Source organism: Pseudopodoces humilis, chromosome 8, assembly GCF_049639895.1.
Source record: "Pseudopodoces humilis isolate 2021_Gansu_Grassland_sample_001 chromosome 8, ASM4963989v1, whole genome shotgun sequence".
Lineage (NCBI taxonomy): Eukaryota > Metazoa > Chordata > Aves > Passeriformes > Paridae > Pseudopodoces > Pseudopodoces humilis.
This window is the reverse complement of record NC_142207.1, coordinates 7,806,514-7,827,223: the sequence shown is the minus strand read 5'-3', so window position 1 is coordinate 7,827,223 and position 20,710 is coordinate 7,806,514. Positions and strand designations below refer to the sequence as shown.

At 39.2% G+C, this 20,710-nt stretch overlaps 1 protein-coding gene across 3 annotated transcripts in view; it reads right to left on the bottom strand.

The window, feature by feature from the left end:
• Positions 1 to 20,710, bottom strand: part of DPP10 (dipeptidyl peptidase like 10) — a 435,737-nt gene that overhangs the window by 30,305 nt on the left and 384,722 nt on the right. For all 3 annotated transcript variants that reach the window (XM_088058794.1, XM_005519624.3, XM_088058795.1), the window contains 5 exons: positions 11,956 to 12,076; positions 9,021 to 9,175; positions 6,448 to 6,545; positions 3,240 to 3,363; positions 1,073 to 1,111 (listed from right to left, as the gene is read on the bottom strand). In XM_088058794.1, the coding sequence (XP_087914920.1) occupies positions 1,073 to 1,111; positions 3,240 to 3,363; positions 6,448 to 6,545; positions 9,021 to 9,175; positions 11,956 to 12,076 (537 nt within the window). The remainder of the gene's footprint in view (positions 1 to 1,072; positions 1,112 to 3,239; positions 3,364 to 6,447; positions 6,546 to 9,020; positions 9,176 to 11,955; positions 12,077 to 20,710) is intronic.

Below are 20,710 nucleotides of genomic sequence, written 5' to 3'. Positions count from 1 at the left end.
GTAACATCGTGGCAGTCTGGCACACTTTTCATTACACCTCTTAACAAAAGATCAGCCTAAAGCTTTTTGTCTCCTTGGTTTTGCACAGAAGTCAGTTGGAGAAACCATCCTTAGGTTTTAAGTATATTCTGCTACGTTTAACGAAAATGTGGCGGTTAAAGCTGAGTGTAGTTCATGCCATGTGCAATCCTGTGCTAAGGCACGGCTTACAGCCCTTGCAGAACTCTCCCTCACCAGGAAAGCTCTGGGAATCTCATTCCCAATGCAGGGGGACAGTTTCCTTTACAGACATACAAATAACGACAGAGATAACTCCTACTGCTGAGGAGGAGAACAAAAGTTTCAATGGTTTGGACTCACAGAGTACATGTTTAACACCCACTGATTTTGATAGACTTGTATGGAAAAAATAAGCACATTGAAGTGATATTCTGAATCAGGGTTTTACCACAAATTGTAGCCTGATGTGATACCATCTCTCCATGTCTGGCTTTGCACAGAAATATTAAAGGAAAATGGCTGGCTATAAAAGCATTTCTTTTTTTTTTCCTGTTAAAATGATTTCTCATTTGCACATTGCAAAATGAAGCCTGAAATGTAGTTTAAATAGAATGTGTTTCATCCAGTTATTGGACAGTTCTTCTGAAGCTATGAAAGTGGAATAATTAGCTGACATATTAGTTAAACATATTGTTCTGGGTATGAATTTAGAAATATTTTACTTTCTCATTCCAATTATAGCCCATATGACCTCTAATCTTTGAACTCCTTCTGCTTGAATTTGGTGTGATCATTTTTAAATCAGAAACAAATCACAGTAAGTAGGACATGCCTGGAATGGGATTCATCTGGTCTGTCTTCCACCATCCCAGATTTAGGCAGTTAATCAGCTGTTCATCTAAATGCTTACTGAACTGAATCCAGACAGACCAGAAACTGAAGGGAATATTGCCTCCAAAACCCTCACAGGTGTCTCAGGATTTTATTAGCTTATAAAATAACACACAGTTAAATAAAAATGGCAATGAAGCAATTACGCATTATGCACCCAGAAATAGCATTTATGCTGTACCTGTTTAGGAAGCCACAGGTCTGACTGCATTTCATATTTCTAAAAGAAAAAAAAGGAAAAAAATTGTTTTTATAGAATAGCTATAGATAAAAATATTTCCCACATTCAGCAAAAGGTCTCTAGCTATTTCATGGGGATTTTTTCTACTGTGTTACAATCTCATCTCTTTGCTGGCACTTGAAACAAATGATAATTTAATTACAAAGTCAGCTGCTTTATTCAGAGTTTTTGGTAGAATACCACAGGGGAACTAAGAATGCCATTTCAGTCCTTTCTGATTAGCTATCAAGAAGCTTTACACAGGCAGTTCTATTTGTTTTTTACCTCTAGGCATCATCTGACAACTGGATATTTTAGGTCCTTCATCAACACTGGGCAAACAGCCAGCTTCAAGCTCAAATTGTGAGACCTTTTCAAATCACAATCCTGTGCTTTAATGGGTTGTAGCATGGCATTAGTGATGAGAAAAAAAATAAAAACAAATTATTGAGTTTTATTGTTCATACTCATATTTCTCATCATGCCATCTGAAAAAAAAAACACCCCTACAAAACAACTAAATATTATGCACACATTGTTGGAAAAAATATATAATATACATCAACAGCTGCAAATTGTCATAGTCACAGTGAAGTCATGAAAATTTATTAGCTATAGAAGAATCTGTATGTATATGGGCTGAAAAATGAAAATCTGTAGCTATTGCAGCAGTTGGTTCTGTACATTCCTTTTTGAAACTGATGTGTGCAACATCCTAGGGAGAAAAAACAGGGTTTACAGATGAAATCAAATGGTGTGATAAAATGCTAAATTCTCACAATATTTAGCCTTTCCTCATGCATTAATGATTTCAAGAGCATCACCTTATCCAGAGGGTGCAGTGTAGGAACCCTGCAGGATGAGCAGGGCCTGGGCTGTGCTCACAACAGTGAGAGTACATTAATGTCATTCCTCACCCCCTAAAATTGTCCTTTGCTGCACTGTCAGTATTCTGGAGTGGGACTTCTCAGTCCTTCTCTCTTACATTATGTCCTGGATTACAGCTCCCTGGATACCTACTTCCAACAAGTCCAATTGACCCTGGAGAACATAAAGTTTTCCCTCTCAGAAGCAGCTGCAGTGGTTCAGGACCAACTTTCTTAATAAAAAGACAAAAGGCCCACAGAAACCCGGTGGAAAGCAATCAAATCTCCATGGTCACAATCTTAATCCATACTTTGGGGATTCAGTCATAGTTTCTGAGGGAGGAAAAGCACCCTGTAGCGTGCAGCAAAAGAAGGAGACAAGCATGGAAATAATCTCTAACACTTCAATATGACTGACTTCAGTAGTCAGCACTGATGGGAGCCTTGTGACTCAGAGGCCAATATTAATCACTCATAACCATTTACACTGCCAAATTATACCCTCTGCTTTGGAGCATCTGTTGGTACTGATATCAGCATGTATAGAAAATATTTATACTTTTAGCTGGTTCTGGGAAGAGACTGTGACTCAGAATGGGAAAGCAGCCAAATGCATTCAAGATGCAAGATTGACTGTGAAAATGGGGAGATGTAATGCAGGAGCATCAGAAGTCAAAGTCTGGGTTCAGGGGTGGAATGTGTCTGCATTCAAAGAGAAAAATGTATTTCAGTTTGGCTCACATTCAAAAATGAAATATCCCTGTTGCCTTACAATTTATTTTTTTTCCCTAAAGTTATTTAATTCTGTGATCAAATTTGAAGGAGTTATAAGAATTTTACACCTTTTCCTTAAGTGTATGTAAGCAGTGAGAGGCAGAAAGGTCTGAAACGAAACTCTGCAGGGGGAGAGAGGAGAAAGCAGTCAGCTGAAAATATCTGTCAGAGGACAAGCTTGTCACTGCTCTAGCTATATCCCAAGTACATGATGTTCAGCAACTGCAGCTTCCAATGAAGCTAATGTATGAACAAAGCTTAGTAATTCTGAAAATGTCACTCAAAGTTGCTAATTGCATGAACTCATTTCACCACATTCGGAATTTTCTCACATCCATTTCCTCCCTGTTGACTAATTATATTCAGCTTGCAACTACTGCATCTGCAAACTGATTTCCAAATATCTTTTCCTGAATATGAAAACAAAATGAAGAAGAAACCTTGAAAAGAGACCTTGGGAAAAAAAATAGAAAACACAAACAACTTACCCTGGTACAAGCTCCAGTCGTGGTTTCACAAACTGTAAGGATGGAGATATTCTGAGCTCTGTTTAACCATCTCACCACAGCCTTGGTGTTGCTTATCCATTTGACCATGGTGATATAATATTCCCTAAGCAAAACATTTGAAAACACAATGTTCAGATCATTGATATTTCAGATTAGACATTAGAAAAAATCTAATATATGCAGTTCATTCAAATGCTGAATTTGTACTGCATGACAGTGCCACTACTAAAGGATGGAGAAAGTGACCCCAAATGTTCAGCATCTGTGTTCCTACAAGTGGGAAGCCTCAGTCCTTCAGTGTGATCCTCCCCTGGAAAATTTTTGTATATATATACAAACTTTACCGACTGTGAAACATATACTTGCAAATGCACATGAACTGTGTACTTTCCAGCCAGCTTAGAAGCAAGCAGTGAATTCCAACAGAAGCCAGCCTACAACAAATAACTTCATACAACACCCATTTTTTCAAAATAATCCAATACTACTGCCAAAGGGAAAAAAAAAAAAAAATAAAGTTCTGTAATATCTGTAATATTAGAGTGCAGCTACTAGAGCCCACTTCAAAATTATAAAATAACAAGTATTGTATAAAAGGACTTCTGGATAAAAGGGAGGTGCCTCTCACTATCAATGTGTTTCTGTTTCTGTTTTTACAAACAGCTCATAATATTGGCCAAACTGTCTGTCCCTCAGCAACCCTGGCTGAGCACATGAGGCTTCCTGGGCTCGTGCTGTGCAGGATTTCCTCCCTCCCCCCAGGATCCTGCTGGGCTGGCAGGCTGGGGATGTTCAGACCTGTTGCAGGCTGGCATCCCAGCCCAGCTATTTCCTTCCCTTCTCCCCTGCTGGCAGCTGGCAGCTCTCGCAGTCCAGCTGAGTTGTGTGCAGCAGTGGAGTGAGCTCGTCTGGAAAAAACTCAGACCCCCTTTAAAACAAGGGGCTTAGCTCAAATATAATTAGGCTCTTAATCTATTACTGATAAAGATCTCATTACTCTTTGACAACAGGCTTTTAATTATACATTCAAAAGCCTCCTTACTAGATGAAAGATGCTGAGCAGCAGCAGCAGCTGCAAGGCTGTACACAGGAGAGGCAGGAGACAGGAGTTCACTGCAGCTTCACCCAGCCTGGTGCAGTTTGCAGAACATACCTGCACAGCCCAGCATGCACAGATTCCTTTGGCTTTCATACGTGACTTCTGGTAAAACAGATAGCTGCACATCTGGATACCAGAATGATAAAAAGAAATGGGGACTTCAAGTGTGTTCTGAGTCTAATATTTACTTTTTTTTTTTTTTTTTCCTTTCTGTAACAAGTGTTTAATCTTACTGAGGGGCAAAAATGTATGCACAAGTAAAACAAGATCTACCGTGACACCACGTGACACAAGCAGGAGAGCAGTCAGTTTGTGTTCCCAAGCTTCATATTAAATGTTTGTCACTGAAGAAAACATAACTGTACATGTGAAATGGAAGCACCAAGGGGGAAACAGTAATTTCATGAAATACAACCAGCTATCTGAAGGAAGACTGTCTGTCCCTTTGTGGCATTAACAGTGCACAGGAGGTGGTAAATTTTTCTACAGAATGAAACTTTCAGGAGCAAAATTTGCAAGTGTTATCCCTATCTTTGTATCAGAGTAGCCTGAACAGGACTTGGGAAATATTACCAAGCACCTTTACAGGATCCCTAAAAGAAGAAAATTAATTTTTCATTGGATTTATTAATTGAATTTTTCATTTAATCGATTCAATCTTACATCAAGTTCCCAGATGTCCTAAAAATCAGGGAAACAGTTTAATATCTTCAAAGGTCCTACACCAGACACAATTTGGGACAGGCTGAGAATTTGAATGTTACTTTCTGAGGTTAACTAACAGAACCTCTTTCCCCTTCCCTTCCCATTTCTGTGGTTTCTCTGTGTAGGAGTGAATCTCTCCATAACAGCAGATGGTTATGACCTGTACATTACCTATTTCTAAAATGATTCTGCCCTGAAAGATCCTTATAACTACATGTGATAATGAACCATTCATTTTAATTCTGAAAACACCCATGACCTATTTACCAATAACTCCATAATGAAAGGCTGAGAAATGAAGTGAAATAAATTGACTGCTAAAGGTAGCTACTATTTTTACTAAAAAAGCTGATACTTTAGGAAAAACACAACTCCCAACCATTACAAATTTCAAAGATTTTCACTGTAGAAAAGCCTGCTTAAAGCACATTTTTCATACCTCTATATATTGATATATAGACTCATATGGGTTGATGACCAGTGTGAAGGCTGTTACTGAAATCCAGAGTCAAATTCACAATTTACAGTAAAACTGTCTCACAATTACACAATCTTTCTAAGCATGGAATTTCTAAGCATGGATTTTCCATCAGCATGGAAATTATACCTTAATAGTTAAAATGTAGAAGAAACTAACTTTTTTTCCCACAGGTTTAAATAGATTTACTCAGTCTTCTCATGCACTAGCAAGCCAGAATTTTTTATCAACAACAATATCTTTATCAAGAACTGGCAAAGATGCTCCAGAGATTTGGCATCAGCTTCAAAAAAACAAAAAACTTTTAAGATACTAACATTTAAATTTGAGTCTACTATTACTTTGCATCTGCTGAGGAGACAGAATAAATCTGAAAACCCTGAAGTGAAACCATAACATCTGAACATTTTCAAGATAATCTGTTTCTTGGGGATCTTTTCTTATACACTACTTTCTTGCTTAACTTCTCTGTGCCTTCTGACACTTTAAGTTCAACTTTAATGCCAATAAGGAGACTGAAGATGCTGATCTTGATGGCAAGAAATCTCTTTCAGAACTTATAGCACTGTTTAAATTAAGGAAGGGTTAGCAAGCAGCAGCAGATTTTATTGTGTTTTTCAGCAGTGGCCCATCAGTAGAAAGAAAATACTTCAAAATGCTCGACTCATTCAAAGTAATTTCTATTACTAACACAATCAGAAAGCATTCCAGTTGACACTAATAATTGCAAGGCATAATTCACTATTAAATTATTCCTGCAATAAATTAGAGTACCTCCATTTGTGTAGAAGAGAGCTACACCAGCCTAAGATTGGTTGCAACAGTTGTGAATAAGTGGCCACTGTTGACATCCTGATTGTTTTGGGAACAATTACCATAAAACATTTCACCATGAAATTATATACCTTGACTTAAAGCTGTCAGGTGGCATCAGTTCCAGGGTATGTGCTGGTCCATACAGATTAACTACAAACAGCTTTACTGTGGGGTTTGTTTGACCTGCCTTTGGAAAAGAAAAAATAAATAGGACTTTTAGAGGCACTGAATCAGAGACACCTAAGCAGACTCACTTGTTAATATAATTCAGTATCTTTATAATAATGAAAAGTTATTAAAGTTCAAGTATCTTAAATCTGAAGCATTCATTTCATAGCCATATGAATCACACAGATGAAAATATGAAGTGTTGAGTGATTCTCTCACCACCCTTTACTGATGGAAGACTTTCCTGTGCAGAGCAAGTGACCAGCACTAGAAGTGGCTTTGCCAAGTTCAGTGAAGTCAGCTGCCAAAACACAGTCAGTTCCTAAATCTGCAGGTAAATCCAGCCTCCAGCTATGCCATTTTCAGATGCTATTGTTCCTTCTCCTGAAAAGCTGCACTACCTCACTCTGGGATAGCATTCCTCCACTCCCTCCTCTCTTCTTCTTTACCATTTTCCCTCAGTCTTCCTTCCCTTGTTTGCTGAGCTGAAAATCTCAATTTCCGGCCTGGACCAGGAGCCAGCTGCTTTGGCAGGCCAGCTCCAAGGGAAACAAAATGCTTCTTGTGGCTAAAGTAGAATAACGTGGCAGCTTGATAGATATCCACTGGGAAGAGTCTGATAAATCTTGAGGATCTACAGGGAGGTGGGAATCATCCTTCTTCCCTAACACAGCTCGTTACTAAGGGATGTTCCTGAGATGGAGAGAAAGCAGTGGAAACAGGCAAATAGGAAGAGAGGCTCTGATGGGTGCAAGGAGGTGCTACTGTCACACCCCTGTCCTAGACATGCCAACCCCAAGTTTCAGCTTTGTGTCACAGGAATTACACTAAATAACCCCCTTGGGTTACAAAAAATAAAATGTGTTCCTCAGTGGGGCTGACCTCTGCTTAGTACTGGAAGGAAAGGTAAAAATCACTGATTCTACAGATTTACTATAGTAAATGACAAAGTTGTATACTTGGCTCTTCACAGGCTGAAATACACCCAAAAATGCCTTTCAGAAATTTGGCTTATCTCAAAATAAAGTCTGAATGCTCTATCCGCTCATATTTGAGTACTATGGAAGACAAAGAAGTGGCATTTGTGTGTTTTTAACACTGCTAGGAAAAAAAACCAAAACGTTTTAAAACCTTGTTTTTTTAAGAATAGAGTCTGTGTGTATGACATATACACAGATATAGATAAGCATGTTCCAGTGCTTACAAAAACATGTGTGTTTCATTTTATTTTTTAATCCTAGTTATAATTTTCTCTGATGGTTGCACTCTATAACAAGGACCAAATCTATTTTGTAATGTCTGTTGCTACACCACCAGCTTCATTACCAATTAATGATGTTTAACGAGTAGCTAAATTTGTATTAAATGGAGACATTAAATAAAGATAATGTTTTTTCATTAATGAGATTACTGAAGTAGCATTGTGTATCACTTTTATGCTGAATTGCTAATGAAATGGAATTACTCGTTTCTCGTCTATAAAGCTGACTTAAAAATATTCCTTATTTTTTTTCTTTGCTCTGTCACTCAAGGCTTTTTGCCAATGCAAGAATATAACCTACCCCTAAAATTACTGCTGTTTCATTGTTTCAGAGTATTATTTCATAGTACAAAGATATTCTATTTATTTAATGTATGTTATTGTTTCATAGTACCTGGTACATTCTAGCTGTTCAGACATCAAGAATAGAGGTTCATCACCAGAAAACAGAAGCAGGAATAGCAAGGAATATTTTCTAAAGCTCTCAATAAACTTACCCTGAAATGCCAGAGGAGTACCATAGAGGTGGACCTGCCAGAAAGGAACCCAGCCACTTTGAAACTGTGTGCAAGGGCTGGATAAACTGATCAGCTGGAAGATCAAAGCAACAGGTCTGGAGGCACTTCACCAGAAAATCTCCAGAAAATGAGGAGTGATTTCAGGCATTACCCCTGTCTGGGCTGTTCTTTCACTTTCCGAAGCAAATCTAAAAACCTTCCTCTAAATCTTCTAAAACACTGATAGTTCTAATTCTTTTTTTTTCTCTTTTTGATGGCCATGAAAATATGTTACTGTGGCTTATCTTACTCAATGCCAGTCTGTCACATTTAGTAGTAACAGCACAGCCTACTGAGATCCCTGTGCCTGTGAAGGAACTTGCCCTGTGCTCTGCACACAGAGTGTCTGACTCCAACACAGCTGGGGCTGGATCTTTTCCCTACACAGTCCCTCAAATGCATTACCCTTCTCTCTAGGTGCTGGATTGATTTTACCCAGCCAAATATCAGTGATGAAATTACACCAAATTAGTTTCTCTGCTGTCCCCTCACCCGATAGATTCTTTTCAGGTGTTATAATCTACTGGAAAAAAAAAAAAAAGTAATTATTATTTCCTGAAAAGCATCATGAACAAAATCAGCCTCTGTTCCTGTCTGGAAACACTCTTTTCACACTGCTGAATATTATCAGTGAACACAGAGGAGGAGATGGGGGTTGCATTTCCACTCATCTTACCTTAGGATACGGATACTGCTTTCCCTTGGGATACAGAGCTCCCGTGAAGCGGGGAATAACCATGTTGGGCACCAGAGAGTCATTTATGGTCAGGAAGGCCAATCTTTCCCCATCTGGAGACCACCAGTGGGCAATGTGGGAATGAAGAAGTTCCTCTGCAAAACCAGATTTCCTTAGGGTCCATAAGAAAACCTCACACACAGTGTCCAGCTTGTTCAGCTGGCACCAAGTTATTCTCCCTGTGCCAACTTGAAATGTGTCTGCTGTAATTTCATTATTTTCACGTCATCTTGGGTTAAATGGCTGGATAACAAGGAACACTGAAGGACCAAGCTTTAAGCATTTTCCTCAAATGCATACTTCCACTAACATCAATAAATCACATAAATGTGAGAGATGATTATTACTGACATATGCTTACTTCTATTGCATTCCAACACATGTGTTTACTCAAATTTTAAATAATTTGGGGGCTTGGCGTATTTTTTGGGATTTCCAATTTTTTTTTTCTTCTCCTCTTAATACAGAATTTCAGTATACCTGATTTCTCTGAGGTGTGGAACCTGATAACATGCAGATCTTCACACAGTCATATTCATATAATAATTTTTGGAGTGCATTATTATGATTTTCTTGTCTCAGTCCAGTGGACCGCTTTAATTCTTGGGAAGTTCAGTTTTTCTGGAGTGAAACTATTTGAAAATCTGAACCAAACTTTTTCTTTTTATCCAAATTTTATTTGCTTTCCAAATTAATCCAATTCTCAAGAATGTCACTCATCAAGAATGTCATTACATTTGTTGTCATTGTATATCACAGTCAAAAGAAACAAACCAGAAACAGCCACAGGCACAGAACCCAAACTCCTGGAATCCCAGTACAGCAGCTCCTGAGCAATTCCAAATTCTCCCTGCTCAAGTCTTCTGCTTCCACTTGTGAAAAGACTTAGAATTTTCATTATGTATTTGATATGTTGGCCTGCTTAGCAAGGATTTTGTATTTAAATCTGAAGAATTTGGCTGGAAAACTAATTGAGAATAGTGTACTAAGGGAAAAGGTCTGACTGCATACCTAATTTGAGAGCCTACCTAACAAAACTACTTAAACTGTCAACAGAGACTCTCCAAGTTGCTAATCGGATTCTGAGGGTTCTGAAGCAGCTTAATGGGTTGAATTATCTAAGGTTAGGTGAAATGAAGCTGGGACCTATATTCAAAGTCATATATTCTGGGTCATGCTTCTCTCCCTGGCTGGATAACTAAAACCTTTTACACAGGAGAAGAGCAGAGAACAAATGGTGAATATCAGATAGCAAAATATCACAATTATGTTTGCTTTAAAATATTACTGTTTGCATTTAGACAAGGTTATTCACACAAAGAAAAGCTATTCCCAAATGCTTTGTAAGGTAAAATGCTAATAACAAACTCATGAAATGATAAAAGAAAACAAATGAGGTCAGAAGAGGAAGAGTGCTCGATTCAACCGAAAATCTCTCAACTTCACCTGGACAATATTCAGCCTGCTCAGCTTCTGATGCTGTTAAAAAGCTCTGTTGAAGGTGGAGCAGTGCTGTAGGTTAATGGGAAAGGAGCAGTGTGTTCCTTTGTGCCAACAGCCACTGGGGCTCTCCAGAATGCACAGACACAACTCCCCCTCCCGTGGCTTCCACGGTGTCTGGGGTTGAGGAGGGGTCCCTCCCTGCCTGCCTGCAGCCCTGGGACCCCAGCAAGTCCTCTGCAGGTCAGGAAATGCACCATCCCACTTGGGGTTAAAAACCATGGAAAATAACGAGCAAAGAAGGCTTCTTCACTTAAAGAAGGCTTTAGGACATGCCTCATGAGGAAGGCTTTGGCATCATCTCCCACAACACCTCAAAAACTTTCTAGCCCCAAACTAGACAACTTTTGCTTCTCTTGGCTGCAACCCCTATTAACTTCACTTTGTTTTAGCAAAACCTTGATAAACTCCATCAACTCCAATGAGCTGTATCTGCTTAAATTCTTCAATTTGCATGCTGTCATGGTAGATTTTAGGATTATTAAGTGCATATAAAATGATATTCCATTTAAAAAATGTTCTTTTGTTTTGAAATGTGCTGTCACATTAAAACATTTCAAAACAAAAGAAAACCTTGGAAGTGGGTAACTATCAGATACAGGCTGAGGGATGCAAATTACCATTCAGAGTTCACTTGGGCAGAGATTTTAAAAAAACCCCACAAGGAGCTGTTTGCTCATAACTGCTGCAATGCCAAGAAGTGTGGATAGACCATTTTTAAGGTGAAGTTCCATGCTGTGTGGCATTAACACCATTCCTAAAAAAAAACTCTTCACACAAGAAATTCTATACCTCTAGTAACTGAGTATTTAACCCCAAGCTATTTATCTATGGAACACATGAGTCCCATAGAAATAGCTGAAATGTGTATTAATTTTAAGCAGTTATACCAAGTTAGATAATCTCCTCCCTTTTTAATTTTTTTTTTCTCCTTAAATTAATCATTATGTTAAAAGCATTTTGGGTGCAGAGAGAAACATTCTGTGCCACTGGCTGTAGAGGACAGACTGAGCTACCCCCCACTCAAATTTGGGTTTCCTCTTCTATGGGGATGTTCTAACTGCAAATGGATCATCACTGTTGCCCCTAAAAGCATCAAACTGAGCCCTTTCCCTGCTCACTTCTGCATGTTACCAATGTTCATGTGCAACATTCAGCTTGGAAATGAATTCTTCTTTCCCAGAAAATACTGCTATATGCAAACCAGCAGCCAACACAAAGACTGAGCAGATATAAAGGCAATCTTGTAGGAAAATGAGAAGGGAAAGGAGCAAACCCAACCTCAGCATTTTCTGAAATGAACAGATTTGTGCTGTTGGGTCTGTACAAGGACCTTTCATCTGTTTTAATAAACAGATATATTCATCCAGCTTACCTTCATATAACCAGTCTGCAATTCCATTAAAAATAATTCCTTCTTTTCCTGAGGATGTCAGGCGCAATGAGCTGCTCTTTACATCAGGCTGATAGTAGATGTTATTTTCAAATATATAAATCTGGATGAGGTAAGAGAGACGGAGAGAAAAACCAACATTTTGGTAGATATAAATGAATGTTCAGCAATGAATACATAATTTCCTCAGGCTCAGAACAGTGTACAGAATAATTCAGCATGAGTTTCCACCAACATTGTCTTAATTTTCCATTTTATTATAAAATTGGACAAACTAAACAAACTTTTAATATTTATGGCAAGCAAATCCTTCCTTTGAAATTGTCTTTCCAGTTGAAGCATTTCTATTCATGTTAAAAACTACTATTACATTCCTCAAAATCATACAGGAGACAAGTTTTATAACAGCTGAATGAATAAAGAAATTTTCATCTGGTTTTCTAACTGTGAAATGAGACACACTTCTGCAAAGACATACAGCATAGTACATACATCATAAATGTGTAAGTTACAGCTTTATATCATGGTGTGAGAACACACTGGAGAAGCAAAAACAAATAACAGCCTGCAGTTAACTTTTCTCAGCTTGCTAATGACTTCTGACTGACACACCAATGTTTTACCTCAAGTGTACCATTTTTCAATTTTATTTTTCAAGTCTGGGCTCCTCATCCTCCTTTTTCCTTCTTCACTGCCACTCATTTGCCTTGTCTGCGCCTCTTTCCCTGCTCACTTTGTTGCAAAGGGTACCCAGATCACTCATTTTGAGCAGCTGAGCTCCAGGTTCCATGACAAAGTGCAGTAAATTACAGTGGCCACGTGCACACTTCCATAGCTTAACACAAAAATCAAAGCAACAGCAAGATTATGCACCAGCTCAATTCACACTGAGAAAATGCATCTGTGACAGGATTAAAGAAGCCAAATGCCAGAGAAATTTTTGTGCACCATTTCAGCACTGTACACTGATATGCAGCATCTCAGGGAGTGTAACAGGAAGCAAATATATTTCCACCAAAGACTATTAAAAAGCCTGGTCATTTATCATTCTCTCATACTTCTATAATAAATGACTTATGGGAAAACACTAACCAAAGAGCATAGTTTTATTATCACTATTACTGCTGTTCCCTTTGCTTCTAAATTACCATCTGAAACAGATTTCCCTCTGAGTCCCCAAACTAATGATTTTTAACAGTAGCCACCTCATGATTTCTGCTGCAGAAAGCTGAATCTGAAGGTTTTTTCATACCATGAGCAATGCAATGATTTTAACCATTACTGGAAACCAGGGGTGACACGGAAGTAAGTCCTTTGTGTCAGGATTCAAAGCTCAGCCGTGAGCTCAAACCTGAAGCAAAAATAGTTTACTTCAAATTGAACCAGTCTGAATAATCCAAAATGTACTGAGCTTTGTATCAGCACAGAGAATTTCTGGGAAGGCGATGTATCACCCAATGTCAACAGCAAAAGAAAACAACGATGCTGGATGTATCAAGCTTTTGAAATAACATCAACAAGAACTTCTTGCAAATGCCTATTTCCACACTAAAAATGCCCTTTTATTTCTAATGTAAAAGAAATGAATACGAAAGGCATAGTTAACTGCTTAACCTAGAAAACCAAAACAATTTAACCAAGTATTTTTTTATTTATGTCAACTAAAACTATTGCTACCAGACTCCATTACAGGTAGACTAAGCAGTGAACCACTCCAATGACTGTTGCTTCCTATGAAACAACTTCTTACAGCTGACAAGCTCTTCTTATTTAACACCAGCTTTCAAAAGTTACCAAAAAAGCCTGCTTGGTCAAATGGTTCTATTTTATTTAATCTTCTTTAATTAAAATAAATCAATCTAATTAATTTTTGAAGATCAGGAGTATGATTTTTGCTTCTCTACCCCTTTTTCAGGCTGTTAGTGTTCTTAATGGTAAAAGTACTCACATTGTCTTGTCTCTGCAGTGAAAATTTTCATTTCAAATGATCAGTGACAAAGAACAGGATTAAGGATTACTTGTTTTATGACTGAACCCTGAGAAGGTTTTTAATCCTGTTATTACTACTTAGCAGGCATTGCTCATTCCATTTGACAGACCTCAGATAAGTAAATATCTCTGAAGGAAATTCACTGTTGTGCCACTGATTGTGGCAGTATTATCTTTATTCCTCATTCATTTCATAAAGCAGCTTTGTCTCCATCCTAAACCAGTTCTCAGTCACCCTCTGGACATCCTCATAATCTTAGTCTACTCTATCATCCAAAGTTTCCCTTCTTTCCTCATCACTCCTAAAACATGTTCCTTCAACTTTGAAAGCTGATCCAAACCCACTTTTTTTTTTTCTTGAATGCACCTATCGGAACACTTTAAAGTTCTTGAAAATCTTCCAAGTCACACAGCAGCTCTCTCCCAAGCAAGCCTTGAGCTCACTGATTACTTGAATTTAACATCAAGAAGGAAGACTTCATGTTCCTTTGCAGAACATTTATGAAATACAACCATTCATGTTCCTCAACACAACTAAGCTGCACCTAAGTGCACATGGATGAGTGCTTGGTGCTCTGGTCAAGATGGTCCTGCACTCACTGCCTGCAGCATTCCAAAAGATCAACATCCCCATGCCTGCAAATCATCTGAGAAAGATTCTCCATTAGGGTCAGTCATTTAATCTCATCTGTAATTTGGAATATTTGCTGTATTTCAGGAGGTGCCATTTTCTCCAGGAAGCCCCTGGGCTGCTGTTTGCACTGACAGGAATGCATCCTTCCTACAGGGACAGAGCCTGGCCCCTGCAGCAAGGGCTGCATTCCCCTCCATGCCAAAGGGCTCATCTGTAACTATTTAACCCATTCACCACTTGGAAATAAGAACTTGTGAGTTAAAATGTTGATTTGTGCAGCAAAACAGGCAGCAGAGGTGCAACAGGAGCGCTATCATTACTGTGAAGGCTACTTAGCCATGGCCTGAGAGGCTCTCACTTCCCTCTCAGGGAATGCAGGCAGTGGATTCAATTAAGCACAAGTGCTTTATGCAGCCACACAGCCCACAGTTTGCAGCCAAGAAAGGCATTTCCAAAAGGCAGACTCACTGTGAATTCTTCTTCCCAGTATAATACTTACATGATACAAATGCATCTTACACATAGCTCTAAAATACTGAAATTGTAATAGATGGCCCCTTGGAATTAATTCTCTTCCCAAGATTGTGAGTAGATCCTGCTTGCTTTCATCCTGTGCTTGCAAATACAACACCAGCCAGCAGCAAAAGGTGGGGTCAATGTGAAGTGGCTTCAGGAGGAAAACAGACCCTGACCTTATCTTATGTGAATTATCAAGAGCTCACAAACTAAGAGTAGAAATGGAGTTATTCCTCAACTGAAACATGCAGAAAAAAATCAATCCCTAGAGGAAGGGAAGTCCTTAAATGCCAAGCCCTCCCCTCCCTGCACAATACCCAACATCCTTTTCTTTGCTACACATATTTTATTCTTTCTTACTGAATTTAAACATCACCACCAAAGCTTTCTGATGAAGCCTACTTACAATTCTGCTTTGTGCTACACTAAAATTTATTTCCAATCTTTATTTTTTTTTTCAAAAACACAGAGACTAGATGAATTTTTTTATTTTTTAAGAAGCAGCTGCTCCTGATGATTACTTGCAGTACAGGAATACCTGGAAGTTGAATTCATGACCCATAATTTGGTTTTCAAAATTGAATGAGAGAGAAAGTGGCTGAGAGAGAACTCAGACAGCTACTTTTCCTATAAGAGAGACTGAAACTCTACCACTGCAAGGTAGATAACAAATCATGATGCTGGGAGAAGAATAATTGATCAGAACAAACAAAACCAACCAAATCCTTGCAGCACAATCTTGCAAACACATGCACCTTACCTGACTTCAGCAAGCAGAACTAAAGATGTGCCCAAAGGTTTCCAGGAAGGGGACTTCACATAGTTCATCACTTTGTATACTGTGTTTTGAGCAACATTATATAACCCAAAATTTCCCTTGCTGGTCTCTCTCCACTCAGGTACATGGGAGCACGTTAATAGTAAAAGGCTTTTCTTAGTATACACTTGGCTCTATTTACTACATCACAAGTATGAAAATGTTGACTGCAACTACTGAATCTTCTTGAACTGCTAAAAAAGGAGTTGCTAACTGTATATCAGGTATTCTCATCAGTGAGAATACATCAATGGCTTTGTGCCCAAAAAGCTTTCACAGCTTTCAGGTATGATGATAAGAAAGTAAATTGAAAAAGGCACAAAGTGGAACCAGGATATGCTATTGTATGTGGAAATTATTTTTACGCTTTTTTTAACCTCTTCTCTTCTACCCATCTTTTATGACTATTCTTAAAAAATTTAAAACAATTTTTAGCAGAGACCCCCAACTCATAATGCTGTAAATAGGGATAAATGTCAAAATCTACTGCCTTCAAAATTACCTGACTTTCTGTTTGCTTAGAGATTTTTCATATCAAGTCTTAAACCAAATGGAGAAAAACCCCACAGAATTTCTTTAATTATTTTATCAAGTATTTTCCAATTAATGAAAAACACCTGCAAGAATGTTTTGGATTAGTGAGATACATTAATTCTTGGTAATGATCACATTTATTTCCATTGACTGTGAAGAATTTGAGGCCCTGCTTGCTCTAATATTCTACCTCAGCACTAATCCATCTCATACTTCCACATCTGGCATCCCCCAAACCATTTTTTCATAAACCTTCTTCTAAAGTAATTCCTTCCAAAACACTTATTTACTGTTGGCAACACGTTTCACAATTACAGGATTTTCTTTGCTGCTGAGGTCTGGAGCAGAGCACCCAGTCCGAGTCACGGCAGATGGCACACAGCTGTGAAAACATGCACTCCCCAGCTGAGCAGCAAACCTAGTGCCAGGAGCTGGACAGGCCCCCCGTGTGTCTTTAATCATTTCAAACACTACAGGCAGAGAAAAGCTGCTAAATTACAGAAAAGTACTCCACTTTTTCCCCTTTGCTGCTCTGCTGAAGCCTCCTGCATGGCACATCCACACTCAATCCCTGCTCTGATTGCAGGGCAGTGCTTCAGCGACAGCACGAGCCCTTTGTGCTCCAGCTGGGCAGCAGCGCCTTGCCCAGAGCTGCTGCAGGGCACTCTGAATCCCAGGTTTTCTGGAAGAAAAGCAGAGTTGGTCTGTTCAGCCTGGAGAAGACTGAGGGGAGATCTCACTGCAGCTACAACTTCCTTGGGAGGGGAAGAGGAGGGGAAGACACTGATCTGTTCTGTGACAGGACCCAAGGGAATGGCCTGGAGTTGTGGCAGGGGAGGTTTAGGCTGGGTATTAGAAGAAGGTTCTTCCCCTTGATGCCGTAAGTTTTAGCTTTCATATTTTTCCCTAGTGTAGTTTTGAGCTTCATATTAAGTGTTAGTGAGCTCTCTTCATAGGGTAGGTAGACAAAACAATTCCTTCTCTAGCTTGATAAGAAGGATGATCATTACAAGGCCCAAAAGCAGAAACAACAGTGGACTGAAGAGAGAAAACAAGGATGGGACTTCATAACCTGAAGCAGTTACTGGACAATTAACGCTGATATTCAGATGGACCAAAACTTATAAAAATGTGAGACCTCGTGACCAGCTGTCCATTTTGTGATCAATTTTAGGGCCATCTTGGGTGTAGCCCTGGCCCAAGGTATATCCTTTAAGGCCTTTCAATAAATACCTACTTTATTCTTAACTCTGTCCAGCCTCTGCTCTAGGTCAGCCTTCTCAAGGCGTCACTCCAGACGCTGGTTTGGGACTGGAACAGGCTGGAAGGAAAGAAACTGTGGAGTGTGGCTACAGGAACTGAATTACATGGATTCATCAGGACAAACACCTTCCTCAAGGAAAGTGCCAACCAAACTCTAAAGCTACAGAGCAGATGCAGCTGGAAAGGAAACAAAATCACCAGTATCTGTACATCTTTGGTTAGAAAAGAAATCCGTACAACAAACACTGGGCTCTTTTCTGTACAGGTGAGAGCTCTACCTGTAATGCAAGATCATCAGATTCTTCCACAGAATCTCAGACCAATAAATAAATAACTACTCCAATCTGGAGCAACTTCAGCGCTCCCACTTAATACCCCAGAGAATGTAACGATCTTCCTTACCTTTCACGCTCTAAATACGAGCTATGACAAGACTAAGGAATTTCTGATTATGCCCAGAAGGAGACCTTCAGGCTTTCAGGAAATGTCTCTGCTGCAGAACTCCTGCAGCTGCTAATGACAGCACTAAAGACATCGGCCCAGGGCATCCTCAGGCAGCCCAGCCCTAGCTGCATTCCTGTGACCTTGGCAAGGACACACAGGTCACCCCTCTCTGGCCAGCCCAGCATTCCCTGTCACAGAGCACTGAACTCCACCTGGGGCTCTCTGCAGAGGGGTAAGAACATTCCTGCTGCAGAAAGCAGTGTCAGCAGCCTGTGCCCCACACAGACAGCCCAGCCCAGCTGCAGGGCTGATGGCTGCACCGCGGCACAGGCTCCACCAGAGCTGCTGCTTTCCTAAACATTCAGCAAAATTCCGTCCCTTCTTGTGAGACTGCCAGCCAATTAGTTGGATAATTAATTCTTCAAAAGCTTCAAGATGCTTTTCCATCTGGGCTTGCCTCACCATTTGTTCTGTCTCCTGTCTTACCATACATTAGCCAGGGCCAAATCCAGCTGCCCCCAATCAGATCATTTGCTAAGATTTCCGATGAAATGTGTTTTCTCACTAAAAGCCATTAATACAAATAATATCAGCTATTCATGAGCAGAACAAAGTCAAATAAAGAATATTTTCTTAGTTGCCTTGCAAATATTGAACTTTGCTCTTCAGAGATTAAACCACAACTTCTCCAGTTCTAGGAACAAGTGTACTGCGTGATAACATGTATTCACATATTTATATAGTATATATCCAAAGGGTTGATGCCCTTTTGTTCTAGAACATACGGAAAGTCCAGCACAAAAAACCAGTCTTGCATAGAATAAATAAATAACTGGCATATTAAATGAAATAATTAATTTTAGAATTATTTTGAAGCCATTTTTATTCTAAAAATGTGGTCTCAATTCCTGCTGTTGCTTTCACCATAATTATGGAAAAATGCAGATATCCATGCACTTCCTTTGACTTGTAAGTAATATTAGAACTAACTTTGGATTGCAGGAAGAAACTAAAATCAAAGCCCTGCATCCACATCAAGACAGTTTGGTTGCCAGTTTTCAACACCTGCTGTTAAGGTAGCAAGTTTGGTTTTCATTCAAGTATTTAAAGTATTTGTTTCTACCTCCTGTTTCACAGATATGAAAAATTATAGAAATAGCTCCACTTCAGAAATTTGCAATTAGTTTTCACCAATTTAAAATATACTGCAAATCACTCATAGGATCTCTCAATGCAGTAGCTTTCAAATTAATTCCTGGCTTGGCATTTTCTCTGCCACCATTCAGCATTTTCTAAAGTTCTGATAGACAATTTTCTTTTTTCCTGAGAGCCACTGATTATGTTATTTTTAGTCACAGTGTAATATCTACTCTCTTCTTCAAGTTCAAACTGAGCAAACATTTTCTTGTCATCTGTGATTTCTCTTACTATACTCCTGGGACTCACAGACTTAAACTGAGATTGTCAGACCATTATTATACCCACTGTTACAGAAGATGAGCACCCCTTCCGTCCCTTTTTCCTTGCCAAAATCTTATTTACTTAAAGCAGATTCCCACTGAAAATCAAGGTTTAGTTAAGATTATGTGTTTTGTGTGCCAATACAATAACAGTGTAAACACTATTTTCTTTTTTTTCCCCTTTCACAGAAAAGATAAATGCTCCTTTGGGGATGAAAACATCATCCAGAAGGACTGGACACACAGTGTTAAACAGGAACAGTTGTTTGCTATACCAAACTAGAAGTTCCATGATGGCAATCCAAACCTCCTGGCCTTTATGAAAGCTCCTCTGTGGCCGTGATCCACGGGGCACGTGGTGGAGAGAGCCACAGAAATCCTTCAGGGCTCTATTTGGGAGCAGGAAAGAGGTGGCTTTTCCTGTGCTCTGTGCTGACCTGGTGGCATGATGTCATTTGGCTCATTTTTATCTACAGCTGGAGACTCATGACTCTGCTGGAACAGGGGTGACTCAAACTGCCCATGGCCAGCACAACAGGTACACCACCAGTCTTCCTGTGACAATGCTCTGGAGGATTTCCAAGATAGGAGTTGGTTTACTGCTCCACTCACATGAACTGTACACACATTGTATACAAAATCACATTGACAAGCCACATTTCCAGGAGGTACTTGGCCCTTTGTTGGAAAAGGAGCAAAATTAAGGGTTGGTGTCTGCCATTGTTGCCCACAGTAATCAGCTGTGGAAGAAGCTCCATGGTGATGAAGAAGACATCCACTTATTGAGGGGAAAGGGAAATGCAAGGTGGCAAACTACCACCCCAAACACTCATAGTGCATTTCACTGGTGGGACTGATTATCCTGCTGTCTCTCTTACAGGTCCAGCAGCCATCTCTAAAACCAAAGAGAATTATTATATTTCAGATAATATAAACCATAGAAAAATGGCTTATAAAGCTTTTATAGGTGTGACTTTTAGAAGGTTAGAATATTCATTAGTGACTTAGAGAGTTACAATTATGCAGACTTCTTCCAAAAGCCTTTTATTTTTTTCTCACATCTTACAAATTTTCTTACAG